Source organism: Patella vulgata, chromosome 7 (assembly GCF_932274485.2).
Source record: "Patella vulgata chromosome 7, xgPatVulg1.2, whole genome shotgun sequence".
NCBI lineage: Eukaryota > Metazoa > Mollusca > Gastropoda > Patellidae > Patella > Patella vulgata.
Window position 1 is genome coordinate 1,029,270 of NC_065885.2, and position 15,394 is coordinate 1,044,663.

The 15,394-nt window shown below is 36.9% G+C and overlaps 1 protein-coding gene across 1 annotated transcript; it reads right to left on the reverse strand.

Annotated features, from left to right (window-relative positions):
- Window positions 1-146: 146 nt before the first annotated feature.
- LOC126828660 (calcium-independent phospholipase A2-gamma) lies at window positions 147-14,451 on the reverse strand. Its single transcript, XM_050558564.1, has 9 exons — window positions 14,392-14,451; window positions 11,929-12,098; window positions 9,694-10,541; window positions 8,326-8,477; window positions 6,468-6,734; window positions 5,973-6,030; window positions 5,218-5,409; window positions 4,514-4,709; window positions 147-3,753 (listed from the first exon to the last, which is right to left on the reverse strand). The coding sequence occupies exons 3-9, from the start codon at window positions 10,531-10,533 to the stop codon at window positions 3,506-3,508; spliced, it is 1,953 nt and encodes a 650-aa protein (XP_050414521.1). The 5' UTR covers window positions 10,534-10,541; window positions 11,929-12,098; window positions 14,392-14,451; the 3' UTR covers window positions 147-3,505.
- Window positions 14,452-15,394: the final 943 nt, after the last annotated feature.

Consider the following 15,394-nt stretch of genomic DNA (forward strand, 5'->3'; position numbering starts at 1 on the left):
GACCACCAAAGACTACTGGTATTTCATCGAGAAAAATGCAGCCATCAAAGACTACTGGAATCTCAAGAAGAGAAGCTCGACCATCAAGCACTATTGATATCTCAGGGAGATAAGCTCAGAAAGAATCGTTGAGAAGTAATCGTTAGAACAGATAGAAGATCTTTATTAAAAAAGTTTTATATTTTATTTATTTTATTTCATGGAACGACCAGATAATAAACACCAATAGATGATATTTTATATATCATATTCATATTGAGGACACACACAAATATTTCACATCTTAAATTGAAACAAATAAGTTAATATCTTAAATTGAAACAAATAAGGTAATATCCTAAATGGGAATTTTACGAGGTATATCAAAAATTGAGATAAAATGACTGATTAATTTGAATGAGGTCATTTATCTAGTAAAACAATTGCAGATGCAGAATATCACACCAGACTTTTATAGAACAAAATTATTGAATTTAATCAAATCAATGTTCTGTGCTTGATAACGAGCAATGTTCTGGGCTTAAGTTTAAATTACAGTGGAACTGATCGTGATGTCCACTATATTTTATCATGATTCTTGTTGAAATCAAACCTGTTCAATTCTCTCTATCGTCAAGGTCTTGCAAAATAACCTATCTGAGAGTTACTCTTAAAAAACAAAACAAAAATATTTAACAATTTGCATATTGAAAGAAACATTAAAAAACTAAGAAACTTGTATAGTAAATAAAATGCACCATATGTTTGCCTATAAATTATAACTTAAATCATGTGAAACTTTACACTACTATAATACAAGTAATTAATGCTATATGAAATTAATCTTGCTTGAAATTACTGTGACTTTATAAATAGCGTCGACATAAATAAGTTAGTACATAATGCAATCTGATCAAAATACAGATCTATATTTCGTTTTGTTTTTTTTAATACTTTCGATGGCCTCTACTACATGAAGACCTGACCAGTTGTAGTGTGAGGTCGCGTCAAAGGTCATACAAGCGACTTTTGACCCTATGATGTTAGACATTTTATTAACCAATCAGCGTTGATGTTTCTAGTAGGATACCCACAGTTCTGTGCATCGCACGGCCAAAACTCGCCGCAACAGACCGTTTGATTGGCTAATCCCTCACATCATCTAGAACGCAGGTTATATAACAACTCTTCCAGATCCTAGAATAGTAAAGACAAGTAAAACAAAATTTTGAACTATAAAAAATGAAATGAAATAGGATCTGTGTTTTAATCAAATTGCTCAATGTTCAGACAATGTTAGCAGTTAGCGATACCCTTACATTTCTTTCCGGTGGGCACCATGTAGGTGATTTTCAGGGAATCCAGATTGACTGTTTCTAATTTCCATATATACCAAATATGCCATAAGTTCACTGGAAATAACTACATGGGAATGAAGCCTTAACCAACTTTGACGAAATTTTTGATATACAGGGTAAATTCTCTGTATTTTAGAAATAACTAAACTATAAATAAATTTGCGGGAATGGATCTTTAACCAGCTTTGACCATACACAATACTTTTGTTTGATCTACAAGGTAATTGTATAATGGTAATATCATGAAATACCAATCATATCTCATTATGTTCTCCATATATTGTGTACTGTTGACACCTGTTATGGAAGAGTTTCCTCCCTTTTAATAGTCACTAGAGTTCTTTGCCCGTATTATGTACTCTTCCCTCAGAGAAGAGATATTCAACAGTTAGATCTATTTTATAAGGCCAACTTCAAGTTTGGTCAAAGATCATGAGACGTAAATGGGGCTAGCCTTAATGCTTAAACTAACCTTAACCCTGGATCTAGCCCCAACACTTGCCCTAACCTACAATCTCACCATCAATCAAGTGCCCTAACCCTATTAACATCTCAGCGACCTTGACGAAATCTTGAGTTGGCCTTAACAAATAGATCAACACACGTTTGCTTTATTTATAACAATAACTTCTTGCTCTACAGTAGCATACATAAAACCATTTAAAAAATAACAAAATAGAATAGCAGACCGAGAAAAGAATAAACAGTAATAATAAGTAATTAAATAATTAAATTAAAAATAGACACTAAATTGCTTCATTGTACAATTTGTGGTTCGTTAATTTATTGCATAAAAACAAGGAAATGAAATGGGGGTTTAACGTCCTACTGTTCTGCACTAAGGTAGCTAATGAAGACAGCCATACGCCATACAGTGTGTTATGAGGGATATTTTGACCGAACAGCGGCACTACAGCCTACTCTTATATCATATTCCAACTGTCAAGAGATCTTTTACGTACATGCCAATGTTTAAGTGGGACTTTGTTTTTTCATCCCATCCAAAAAACTATACACTGTCCCTTGCTGGCCCTCTGCCGTGCACCACTGAAAACGTCATGGACAAATCTCATAACCTAAACCTCACTTGAACACATATCATTAAAGCACCAAGATATCTGTCACGATATCGAAAGAATTTCTATCAATTAGGATGGATATTTCGGCATGATTTCCGTTAATCTCCCTGTTAAACAGAAGGGAACATACATATACATATATCATGTCAGTATCTAGTCAGTTAACGGATATTGACCAGAATAACTCTGGGATACATGTGACCTGTGATATATCAAAGTGAGGTGGAAGTCGCAAGTTTTTTACTGTATGAACAAAAAATTTAAAATATATGTAGGCTAAAAATATCTTTCTAATGATGTACATGTAACATACAGGTCACAATTCCAGTTCAATTACTTATTGCCATTGAAACAATGTAAATATAACACCAAAGGTAAAAGTTTTCATTTGACAAATAAAGCAATTTTTTGTTCATATTTTCAGCCTATATCGACTATTTTGTTCATATATTATCATCGTAAACAACAGCTTGTGACTTCTGACACATTTACCTGTCACAGGTGACATATAAACAAAAGCGTGTGACTTCTGACACATTTACCTGTCACAGGTGACATATAAACAATAGCTTGTGACTTCTGACACATTTACCTGTCACAGGTGACATATAAACAATAATAAATTATTAAAAGATGGCTTCATTTATAGTACAAATATATCACAACATTGTATCAATTAAAAAAGCAAAAATAAAAAAAACTTTTAACAGCACCGGTAAAGTTTTAACTCAATATAGAGAGGGAATAACAAATAGGCATGTGTTAATCACCATGATCAGTTCATATTGTACCACATTCTTCAAATCATACGATGATTTCGTCATATGATTGACTGAACAAATCTTAAAGTAAAAGGCCTATAAAACACATGGAAGTATTTTTGACGAAAAAATAATAATTTATACAAAAACAAATAATAATAATAACAAACTCTGTCTCATCTTATTCCAGATTTATCCAATCACAGACCACTTTTTACGTCCATTAACCAATGACAACAAGCATACCAAATAAGATTCTTGACCTATCACAACCTTAGTTACTGGAAGATCTATTATCATATCTACCTATAACCACACTTTCACGTTTTCATATATTTCCGCGACTATTTTTTATCCAATCATAAACGACTTGATCAGGACGACGTGATTGTACCAATTGTCCGACAGCTGTTTCCATTTTAACCTTATTTTTGCGTAGATACATTTTCGCATCTTGTTTGATAAGATTGAGTTTATCTGGTCTGATTTCATCGAGGAAGAACATCTCCGACATGTAAGGATTAAATCGGAAATATGACGAAGGTGGAAGAAGATCTTGACAGGTAACGTGAACGGCTGAAATTAATAAAATAAATATCACAATCAAATGATATGAATTTAAACGGGGGGGGGTAACGTCCTTTTTTAGTTAAGCATTTGGGCATACCCAATGCAGTGTGCTATGAGGGGAATTTTCCCGGACAGCGACATTTCAACTACTTTTCATTGAATTCCAACTGCTAAGCGTTCCTTGACGTGCACACCAATGTGTCCACAGGACTATAGCCCATCCAAACTTGATGTTGTGACTTGTCAGATCCTTGGTCTTGCATCTCTGACAAGAGGAAAGCACACGGAAACACCTCGAGGAACTTTATAATTCAACACCAGGATAGAATCCAGGCACAATTATATAATTGTCGTTTTTATATACAAATATATATAATATGAACATCAGAAATTGTTGAAAATCAATAAGTTTCTTCATGTCATGACCTTAAATGCTGTGTATAAATATAAAGTTCAATCGGATATTAACTTTAGCCACTAGAGCGTCCACAAGATTTTTCAAAGTGATCAAGGGCCATAACTTTGACAGTAATTATCGGAAATCGGTGAAAATCAACAGGCTTTTTCGTCTTAAATTTTTATGCATTTTGAGTTAGCTCCTGTGAACTTGCTTTGTAATTGGTAACAGGGGCTGTGAATAAATTTAAAGTCAATCAGATGATAACTTTAATTAGAACGTCCATAAAGAATTGTGAACGATGGACTGCGAGGATGACAATATACAATCAAATTTCAATATGGACATATAAAAACTAGAATGGCTTACCTTCAGTATCAGTTGCCGAATCAACTATTTTAGAAAGTTTATCTTTTAACGATAATTTATTGGGTGCGAATTCAAAGTTGGGTTCGTAACGACCAGTACCAAGGGAGATAACACACTGAACCGATTCTTCCGGCCACAGTAATTTACTCTCGTGTAACGCTAAAGCCGTTGGGTTGTTGGTGAGTAAACCACCATCCTGAAAACAAGACAAGAGTAACCATTCATGCCCCATTGATTGGATTCTAGTCTTCCTGTGTATAAATTTAAAGTCAACTGAATGATAATTTTCACCTGTACGTGTTGACAACAATATACAACCATATTGCAATGTGGGCCTATAAAAACATGCACCTCCCTTTGACTTTACACGAGAGAGAGAGAGTGAGAAAGAGAGTGAGAGAGAGAGAGAGAGAATTTAACTCAACTCGACAGAAACTAGGCCATATTGGGATTAAAATATGGTTCAATTTTATTTCAATAATTCTCTTTCACATAGGGGTCTTTAGCAGTGGGAGAACCTAGAGAAAACCCACGAGGTTGGGCAGGCAACCCTACTCCTTGTCAGGCACAACCAGGGAATCGAAACCATGCCAGTTGACTCAATGACAGACACTATGACACAGGGTGCACGTGCTAACTATTTGCCCATCCAATTCCCCAGAATTTATTTTGTTTACCCTATACAATGCATTTGACAAGCTTACCTGATGAACATAATCTCCGTGATTAAACTGTTCAAAATACCCAGGAGCTGCTGACGAGGCTCGGATAACTTCCCAGATCTCGTGATTACAGCTTCCCGGATAGTGAGAATACACACCAGGTGGCAGGTTGTAATTACGAAACATAAAATTCTTCATCATAGGTAAATTCATCACACTTGATACGCCAGAAAACTAAAATAAACAAATTCATTTAGTTACGTTGTCATAACAATCAGGACAATCAATGTCATTATTCTAATGCTATTCGAATATATCTAATTATGTTGCACTGTTACCGGTATTACATGTTTATTTATTTACATATTGGTTGGGTTATAACATGTGGACGATAATTTTTAAAACATTATTCATTTATAATAATTACGGTCCAGAATAGGCTCTGTTACCAATTACATAGCAAGTTCACAGGAGCTAACTCAAATGCTATAATTTGTGTCACTTCAAAAGCTCAACCCATTATTTTACTCAACCTCATTTCATTTCATTTCATTACAGTTACTCTGAGAGACCTAAAAGTTAGTTCAGTAGTATTCTACAACATTATTGATTGCCCTGTATATGACAGAGAGAGAGAGATGAATGGGGTTAAACATTAACCCAATACAAACTAGACCATTTCGCGACTAATATTATGTTTCAGTTTTATTCAATAATTCGTTGCTCACAGGAATGAAGAGGGAAAAACCCATGAGGCTGGGTCCCATCGAATGAGATTATAAAATGGATAAAATTACCCGTGGACAATGTGTAGATCTAGAAAATTCTATCATCCTTTTATGACCAAGTTGTTCTCTGAAAAAATACACAATTAAAAGTTAATAATTCAGGCATGTTTATTGGGTCTGGTTTTAGCTCGGGTTACAGGATTATCGTCGCTCTCAGTAAGTAAGACGTTGGCTTGCTAGCCTGGAGGTTCTGTGTTCGATCCCGGTGCTGGCCGAGAAAGTTTTTGCATGGTTCCCCCTTGTCAGTGGTACAGGATGGAGGCCCTGGCAGTTGACAGTATCTAGCTGTTCAGATTGGACGAAAAACCAAGTTCCTGTGTACGCAATGGCGTTAGAATTCGAAATAACAGTAGACGGTAGTGCCACTGTACCCTCATAGCACACTGAATGGCGTATGCTAGTCTTCATTAGCCCAGTTGGATCAGAACAGTAGGATGTTAAACCCCATTAATTTTGGTTTATATAGGTTAACTATATTGACTATTTTATGATAGATTAACTCACTTGAGTATATTTTCCCAAATAGTTGAATCATAAAAGGCGTGAGTCCACACCAACTTGCTTGTTCCAACAATACGATTCCTGGAAAACATCTGTTTACTGAATTCTAAATATAGATGTTCGGCCTCATCCAGTGAAATACGAAATAAGAATATCATGGCTGCTATCAAGGACCCTGTGCTGACGCCACAAACATAGTCGAACATATCTCTAATATCTGTCTGACACGCCTCTTGTAATCTACGTAATGTTTCTATGGCGACTAATCCCCTGAAAATAAAAATACAAAATTTAAAAATCTGCCATCTCATGATGGTCTATGTCAGGCTCTAATAAACTCTGTATAATCAATGGAGCCAAGGGGGGGGGGGGGCTCAGCGGGTATTGGCGTTTGCTGTCCCATGTTCAACCCTGTTGTTGTCAGTGTAGGATTGCGGGACAATGTCTAGTTGTTCGGATGGGATCCAAAACTAAAGTCCTGCGTACAAATGTACATGTATATAAAAAAACTCTTGGAAGTTGACACAAATGCTACTTTCCGGCAAAATTTCACTCTTGGCACATTGCATGGTGTATGCCCGACTTTATTACGTCAGCTGGTGCAAAAAAGCAAGATGTTCAATCCCATTTCATTTTATTTCAATAAAATTAAGCAAGCAATTGTTTGGATTGGATCAATAAAAGGTTACAGATTCACCAAAACGTAACTAAAATAATTCAGACTATTTGTCGGCCAACTGTCAACCAATAAAAAAAGGCCCCAGATATTTACATGTTACAAGTCATAGAGACTAGCTGCATGGTAGTCTTGGTCACCCAGAATATTTTTCTGGATGATAGAGACTAGCTACATGGGTATTAAACATTGATACAGGTATGACATATATAAATTATTATACTGAGTATGAAGGATAATAACCAGTGAAAATGTTATAACTATGATATAAATGATATTTCCCCACTTTATAATCCATGTCTCACAATTTGTGTGTATATAGTTCATGCATGTCTCACAATATGTGTGTTTATATTTCATGAATGTCTCACAATATGTGTTTATATTTCATGTCTCACAATTTGTGTTTATATTTCATGAATGTCTCACAATATGTGTTTATATTTCATGTCTCACAATTTGTGTTTATATTTCATGAATGTCTCACAATATGTGTTTATATTTCATGTCTCACAATTTGTGTTTATATTTCATGCATGGCTCACAGCTAATATCTCCTAGTGTAGCAATAAACTACCGTGAAATCTTTCACCTACAAATATCAAGTCTGATTTGTAAATGACCTGAATACTAAAAAATGTCACAAGTGAGACATTGTCTTCATTATTCCAGTTCGTGTATGATTTCATTCCATAAGAGACAGAAAAAAATTCTATAACAAGTGGGAAATAAAAACCTGAAGCAACTAATTAGACTGGCTCTAAATTTATAATTCAATATATTTTCTGTAAAGTATGGATGGCTTGAATGGTCTTCAATGCCGAGTCATTCCCATGCTGGACATCTCTCAGGATTTTCTAAGACTACGCACACAGAGGGGTACACAAGTGCAGACAGCGAGCTATCTAGCTGGGACCTTTGTTAATTTTCAGAGGATAGTACATTTGCATGTACACCGACTAGTCAATCTTTTTTATCTTGCACGCTGTACGGTGCGCCAAATCATAGCTTTAGCGATAATACTTGCAAGTGAAATGCCCTGATTCAAGCCAGGGTGAATTCCCTATCATTTACACGTCCGACAATCTTTGAGGATTTTCTATTACTACGCCAATACAAGGTGTATTATCGTAATACCATGCCGAACACATAAAATGCATCCTGGGAGTCATGTATTAAACTCACCTTGTTCCACCACCATCTATACTGATTATACGTATACCCCTGCCCTTTAATTTAGGAACGTAACCAATCAGAGCCAACGCTTCATTAGCCTGAGCTTTTAACGATTTATCACTGGATTTACAGAATTTCAACAAATGAGGTAAAACCTTCTCCTGAAAAATAAACATCATTTTACATTTAGCTAGCCATGTAGATTTATACTAGTGACGCTACTTGATTCAATGACAGACCTTATCATCTAAATCGCATACATAAAACCATTCCACCAAATTTGAAATAAATTGCTTTTAGTATGTTAACCAAAACTGATACCTGTACTCAATGAGAGAAAGAGAGAGAGAGAGAGAGAGAGAGAGAGAGAGGGGGGTTTAAGTCCACCTGTCCACTTGACACAAACTAGGTCATAGGGGGAAAATGGGGAACTCGGAGAAACCTCACGAGGATGGACAGGCGACCCTACTCCTTGTCACTACAACCGGGGAATGGAAACCACCCATGGTGCTCAATGACCAGACTCTTACCAGGGTTAAATGAATGCTATCAAAATTACGTTACTTCAGTTTTTTACTCTTGATTTTAACCCTTGCACTACAGGACCGTCCTATTCACGAAAATTTATACTAAAATATTTTAGGAATACAGCCTTTTCATTGGCTAAAAACTAAATTATGCACCACGATTTTCACCATCAACTAATGAAAAGGCAGCATCCTTTGACAGTTTTAAGTTTCATAAATAAACAGGCCTTTAACTGGGGGGGGGGGGGGGAATCCCCTGAGAACACTTTCCCCCCCCCCCCTCATTGGTTCTGAGCTAGTTACAACCCTGCGAATAATGCCTCTGGTCACTACTGGTCACTATTCCCATTTCCATTCTAGGTTATTCAAGATGTTAATGTGGTGTAAGGCCTGATGCAGATGTTTTCAGACACCAAGGTTACTGTGCATCCTCGGTATCCTCAGTGGTCTCATTCTGTTCGACTCCACTATACCCTGGCTTCACCCATGCGGTATTCATGAATTCAAGTTATCTGCCCTTAATGGTACGGTGATTTTACGAACCAATAAAAAAAAAACAGTTTATAAACCAGTCTTAGTCGCATTGCTTATTTTTGTTGCAACACAATGACAGTTAAGACTGGTTAGTGCTAAATGATAATAAGTACAGCTCAATTTTTCGTCATAGCACTAATCCCAACCCTAACTCTAACCTACAATCTCGCCAACAATCACATGCCCTAACCTTATTTACACCTCAACAACCTTGACAAAAATTAAGCTGGCCTTAACAAATAGATTTAGTCAGATTAATGGAGTAGAACAGAATGAGACCATTATGGACAACGAGGATGGTTACTGTGATACTTACTCTATAAGCAACAGTTCTAGAATTAGGGTACTGTAATATATGTTTACATAGTTCTTCTGTTCGAGTTAATTTGGACATGGACGACTTCGCCGCTTTGATTGCATGAACCAAAGCTCTTGTTCTACTGTCGATAGCCGACTTTGATACAAAATCTTTTTGAATGAGTGGCTTTTTCACTTTTTCCGGCTGATTTGTGGGGTCAGTTCTGGCAGATGCTGTGATCAAAACATTTCTGATTAAATTTGTTGTTTCCTTATCAACATTTTCTGTATTTGTTCCTTTCACCATGGCAACGGGCGATCGTAAATATTGGTGTGTATTAGTTTGGTCATAAAAAGATGAAATACTTTCTTGTGTGTCCAGCATGGCTTTTTCGAAAGTATGTTGCTCACGATCCGCAGACACGTTATTTGATATGATTTTTTTCCTCCTTACAACTGGTTTCATAGTTCTCTCCCTTACAGAAGAGTCTCCAACAAAAGGAATATATTTTTGGAAATCTGAAGTAATACCCCGAGGAATGGCTGCCGTTATGGCACCAAATTGAACGACTGCACCAGAAATGCTGTCTTTCATTTTCTGAATGGATTTTAATTGTTCTTTTATTGTTTCCATCGTTGATTTGTTTTTATTTTTATCTTTTTCATCTTTCTCTGGTTTCTGACTGATTGTGTGATTGTGGTAAGTTTGTTGATATGTTGCCATCTCACATCGTATCATCGTAGCTTCGTTCACTCGTCCACTAGGGGAACTACTCCTCCATCCCGACTGTGCAGGTTGAAAGGGACAGGAAAGATGCCTAGCTGTACAACTCTTGACTGGTATTCTTAAGGCCGCCATGGTCGGACCTGAAAAACAGAAAATGGAATATCAGAATTCTGAAAGCTGTCATTTTGGGATTAACACACAGCTATTCATTGTGAACTGGGAATAATTTTACCATGGTAGCAACTAAATTCAGCCTCATTTTTCCTTGTCCAGACAAGAAGTAGGTTCGCCTGTCCAACCTCGTGGGTTTTCTCCAGGTCCTCTGGTTTTCTCCCACTGCTAAAGAGCCCTACGCGCAAGTGAAATATTGAAATAAAATTGAACCATATGTTAGTCTCGAAATGACCTGGTTTATGTCTCGAGTGAATGTTAAACCCCATTTCGCTCTCTTGTCCAATGGTGGTGTAAGACTGGCGAAGAAAAGTGTACAGTCTTTAGGAAGAGATGAAAAACCAAGGTGTTGTTTACAACATTGGCAGCATCTTACAGATCCCCTGACAAACTGAAATCAAAATAAGAGTTGATCGTAACACTGTTGTATGGGCAAAATTTCTCATATAGTACAGTTAACTAGCGAATCAAGCCCATGGATCATCCTTTCAGTGACATTTCCTTGTAATATTCTAAAAGTAAATTGATAAGAGAGAAGGGAATTGTGACTACTACTACAAGTAGTTGATTTTAAGATCTAAAATCACTGGGGGAAGGTGGGGAAGGTGGGGGGGTGGGGGGTGGATGGCCGAATGGTTAGCAGGTGCGCACTGTATCATAAGTTCTGTCATTGGGTCAACTGGTGTGGTTTCGAATCCCCGGTTGTACGTGACTAGGAGTAGGGTCGCCTGTCCAACCTCATGGGTTTCCTCCCACAGCTTGTAAAGACCCCTACGCGTAAGCGAATTATTGAAATAAAATTAAACCATATGTTATTCTCGAAATGACCTAGTTTGTGTCGAGTGGATGTTAAACCCCATTTCTCTCTCTCAAAATGACTGCAGGAGGGCATATAGACTTTGTTTACATAAACATTTACAGTATTAAAGAATCAGGGGCTTATCCAATTTACAAGGTTAAATAATGGGTTTAACTAGACTGTTAATGTTTGATTTTCCATTTTGGATGTAAGATAAACAAAATCAAAATATTATGGTTGACTATTTTTAGCCAAAAGAAAATCGGTGAGTGGGTCAATAATCGTGTAAATTATTATGAATGAAGCTGAAGATATCTACAAGTCAATTTCCATCTACGGCTGAATATTTTCTTTAAAAATTGAAAACAGACAGTTGTGTTCTATCACAACCAATGGAGACCTGTGATTGTCATTGAGTGAAAACAATAACAAGCCACTCAAAGCCATCTGCACTCACTGCAGACATATTATTTATGTCGGTAAACCGTTATGTCTGGGCTGCTGTTATTTTCATGTTCACTTCTCTAAAACCAATTTAAAATTCTGTGTTCACTTACCAATACCCTGCAACTTTCCTTCAGTTAGTTCCGAATTCTTCTCCAAATTCCTTCTGTCAGAATTCCTAGAAAAGTTACCCCAATTATAAATTCAATTTCTTGCCACAAGCTTGTTTAGTAATGTTATGATTTTTCTTCCTCGGTTCGTCAGTACTTCAACTTGATATCACCTGATCCAAACAAATATCTAACAGCATTTCTCATTGGCTGAATTTATATTCATGTCTACACGTCATCAGCTTCCTTGTAGTCTAGTTTGTCACGCAATGAATTAAAGAAACTACATTAAGACTTGTTAACCAGGGCGTGCAAAGCTGCGACGGAATACCCGCTTTTAAAAGCGAACCAGGGCGCACGTATTTATACAAATCCGTTGCATTTGACTAAAGAGATAATCCCTCAATGATAAATAGTGCGTGATTAATTTATGAACGAAAAAATACGACCCCAAAGCCGTGTCATTGAATAAAAATATCCTTGGACAGCGCCCACAAATTTTAGCCAATGATCGGAAACCTTACATCGAATGATTGTGACGTTGATTGGAAGTTCGCCAGATGTAAACAAATTAACATGTGCCAATGTTGTCATCAAATAGATTAGTACACGTGTTTCACCTCTTATTGAAGAATTCGTTTATCGCGCGGAACATTGATAACAGAATGGGATAATTGACCGAACAATCGGTGTTTAATTACCAATCAACGATAATATTGTGTTGATAAATGGCGACTAATGATATGCCTATTGAACATTATTTACGATAACAGCTATATATGGTAGCCAGACTGTTAATTTGTCCGGAGGTTAATCCGATGAATTAAATAAAAAATATGGAATACAAATACTTATGTGTCTGTCCTTAATATCATTAAAGATAATTCAAGAGCTAAATTTGCCCATTGCAGGTCTTTCTTTAAGGTTTTTTCTTACCCCCTGATTTTTGTTAACTCCGATCAATTATAATAAAATATTAATGTGTTAATGATCCTTTCACTGATTGTACTAATTATCTTGTATTCTAACAGCATAGGTCTGTGGCTTCTTTTTTGTATCACTATAAATATTACCTTTTAGTTTAACAAATTATTCTCTCCTATGTCTTGTCTGCGATATCACTTATGTGGAAGCAGACGTTAAACACCAAGAACTAACTAACTTAACAAATTATTGTCTGCGATATCACCTCGGTGGAAGCGGACGTTAAATAAAGCTATTTCACACATTAACTAATTATCATTTGTGCTCGATAACGATAAGATGAAATGAAATGGGGTTTAACGTCCTACTGTTCTGCTCCTAAATTAGGCTAATGAAGACGGGCATACGCCATACAGTGTGCTATGAGGGAAATTTTGCCTGGGCAGCGGCACTATGGTCTACTCTCATATTGAATTCCAACTGCCAAGGGATTTTTTTCATGCACGCCAATGTGTACACGGGACCTCGGTTTTTCGTACCATCCGAACAACTAAACAGCTGTCCTTGTCAGGCCCTCCGTCCTGCATCACTGACAAGGGGAAACCACGCCGGAAAATCTGGATGAACTTTCTCGGCCAATGCAGGGATCGAACACCCGTTCTCCAGGCTAGCGAGTTAGTGTCTTACCCACTTAGCCACCGTGATCCCCCAACGATAAGAAAATACTTGTCGAAACGTCGTGCGATGCCTGTATAACAGTGATTGTATTTCCATATAAACTGTGTTGTGGTTTTTTTGTCCTTTTTGCCTTAAATGTTGTATAGACATTCATTAACACGACAAGACCATACTCAGCTCTCGATGCAATCGGATTCTAGAGATTTTAACTAGATTAAAACGGTTAATCGGTAATTTAATGATTTAATTTAAAAATGGAGAAGCTAGACTAAGACTCGAACATACCAGTACCGTGGTTACGATAATAAACAACCAATGCACATATCTTGTCAAATCTACAAACAGTGATAACTTGGCTCAGAATATAGTAATTTGAATGACATTTTCAATATAACCATTTTGCATTATCTATTTTTAAACTATTATAACTTGAATGTCCAGCTCTTTATCTAAATCTTACATAATATCTTCAATAATGTTTCGGACGTTTGTAATAAACAATAATATTACTTTACGTGTAGCCTACAGCGAGATTTCAACTGGTTCCTCATTGCCCGAGAAAGACTACAGAAGCCTAGAGAACAAAATTAAACGTATTTTAGTCTCAAAATAACCTAAGTATTTTGTTGACAGGATGTAAAATTCCATTAACCAAGACACTTTCTCTGTGCCGGATTTACCTCTAGACTTGGTAGACTGAAGCCGGGCTTTAGGAGGCCTCTGGCATATAGGTGTAGGCCTATATTTGACACTGTAATAAGCCTTTCTTACACGCACCGAAGTCTTAACATCGCTTTGGCGTCGTTATCCTTACACTTTGTGCATGAAATACAGTCACAAGTATTGTTATAGTTTTATACATACCAGCCTAAAAGAAACCCAATCACGACCCAATCAAGGTAAAAGTTGACATCCTTTGAGAGAATAAATGATTTGAAATAAAAGTCAATTTCTTGTCTGTTTGTCTTTCCTTTATTTTTAACAAATTTTTGTTAACAAGATTAATAATTTTTAACACAACACATTATTCAGATGTGACAAAATTGCAAAACCATAGATTATGATAAAAACAGACATTGTTTAAATATGAAATGTAAAAGTCGTTAAGCCAGCACCACGAAACGGGCGTCGACCGGTTTTAAAAGCCAACCGTCGTTAAGCGAGTATTAGTAATTGTTCTTCCATAAATATGTTATTGCTCTATTCGGTTACAAATGCCTATAAAGAATAATTATTGAATTTATTACAAATATAAACCATGTGTCATGTGTGAACCCCCTATGTTGCACGTACATTATCAGTGTATATATCGCCACATACCCCCCCCCCCTCCCACACACACACACACCCACCTCCAAAAAATATCACGGTAAATACACATTAAATATGCATACAGTAATCTGAAATGGGTTGTTCTTCTTTTCTGCGCCAACGGGCTAATGGAGACGGGGATACCGAGGACGCCATGTAGTGTGCTATGAAATGGGGGATACGCCACGCAGTGTGCGATGAGGGAAATAGGGGATACGCCATGTAGTGTGCTATGAGGGAAATGGGGGATACGCCATGTAGTGTGCTATGAGGGAAATGGGGGATACGCCATGTCGGGTACGTGTACACGTGGCCCCCAGGTTTACATCCCACCCGAACGACTAAACGCTTTTCCTTGTCAGGCCTCCGAAAATCCTAGCTGGGAACCTTTTCTTGGCTAACACCATGGGTTCGATAACCCCGGACCACCACAGTGCCAAACTCAGTACAAACTAGGTTATTTCGGGACTAAACTGTGGTACAGTTTATTTCACTAATTCGCTTGGGTGTAGGGGGTCTTTAACAGTGGGAATAAACCGGTCGACACGGAGAAAAC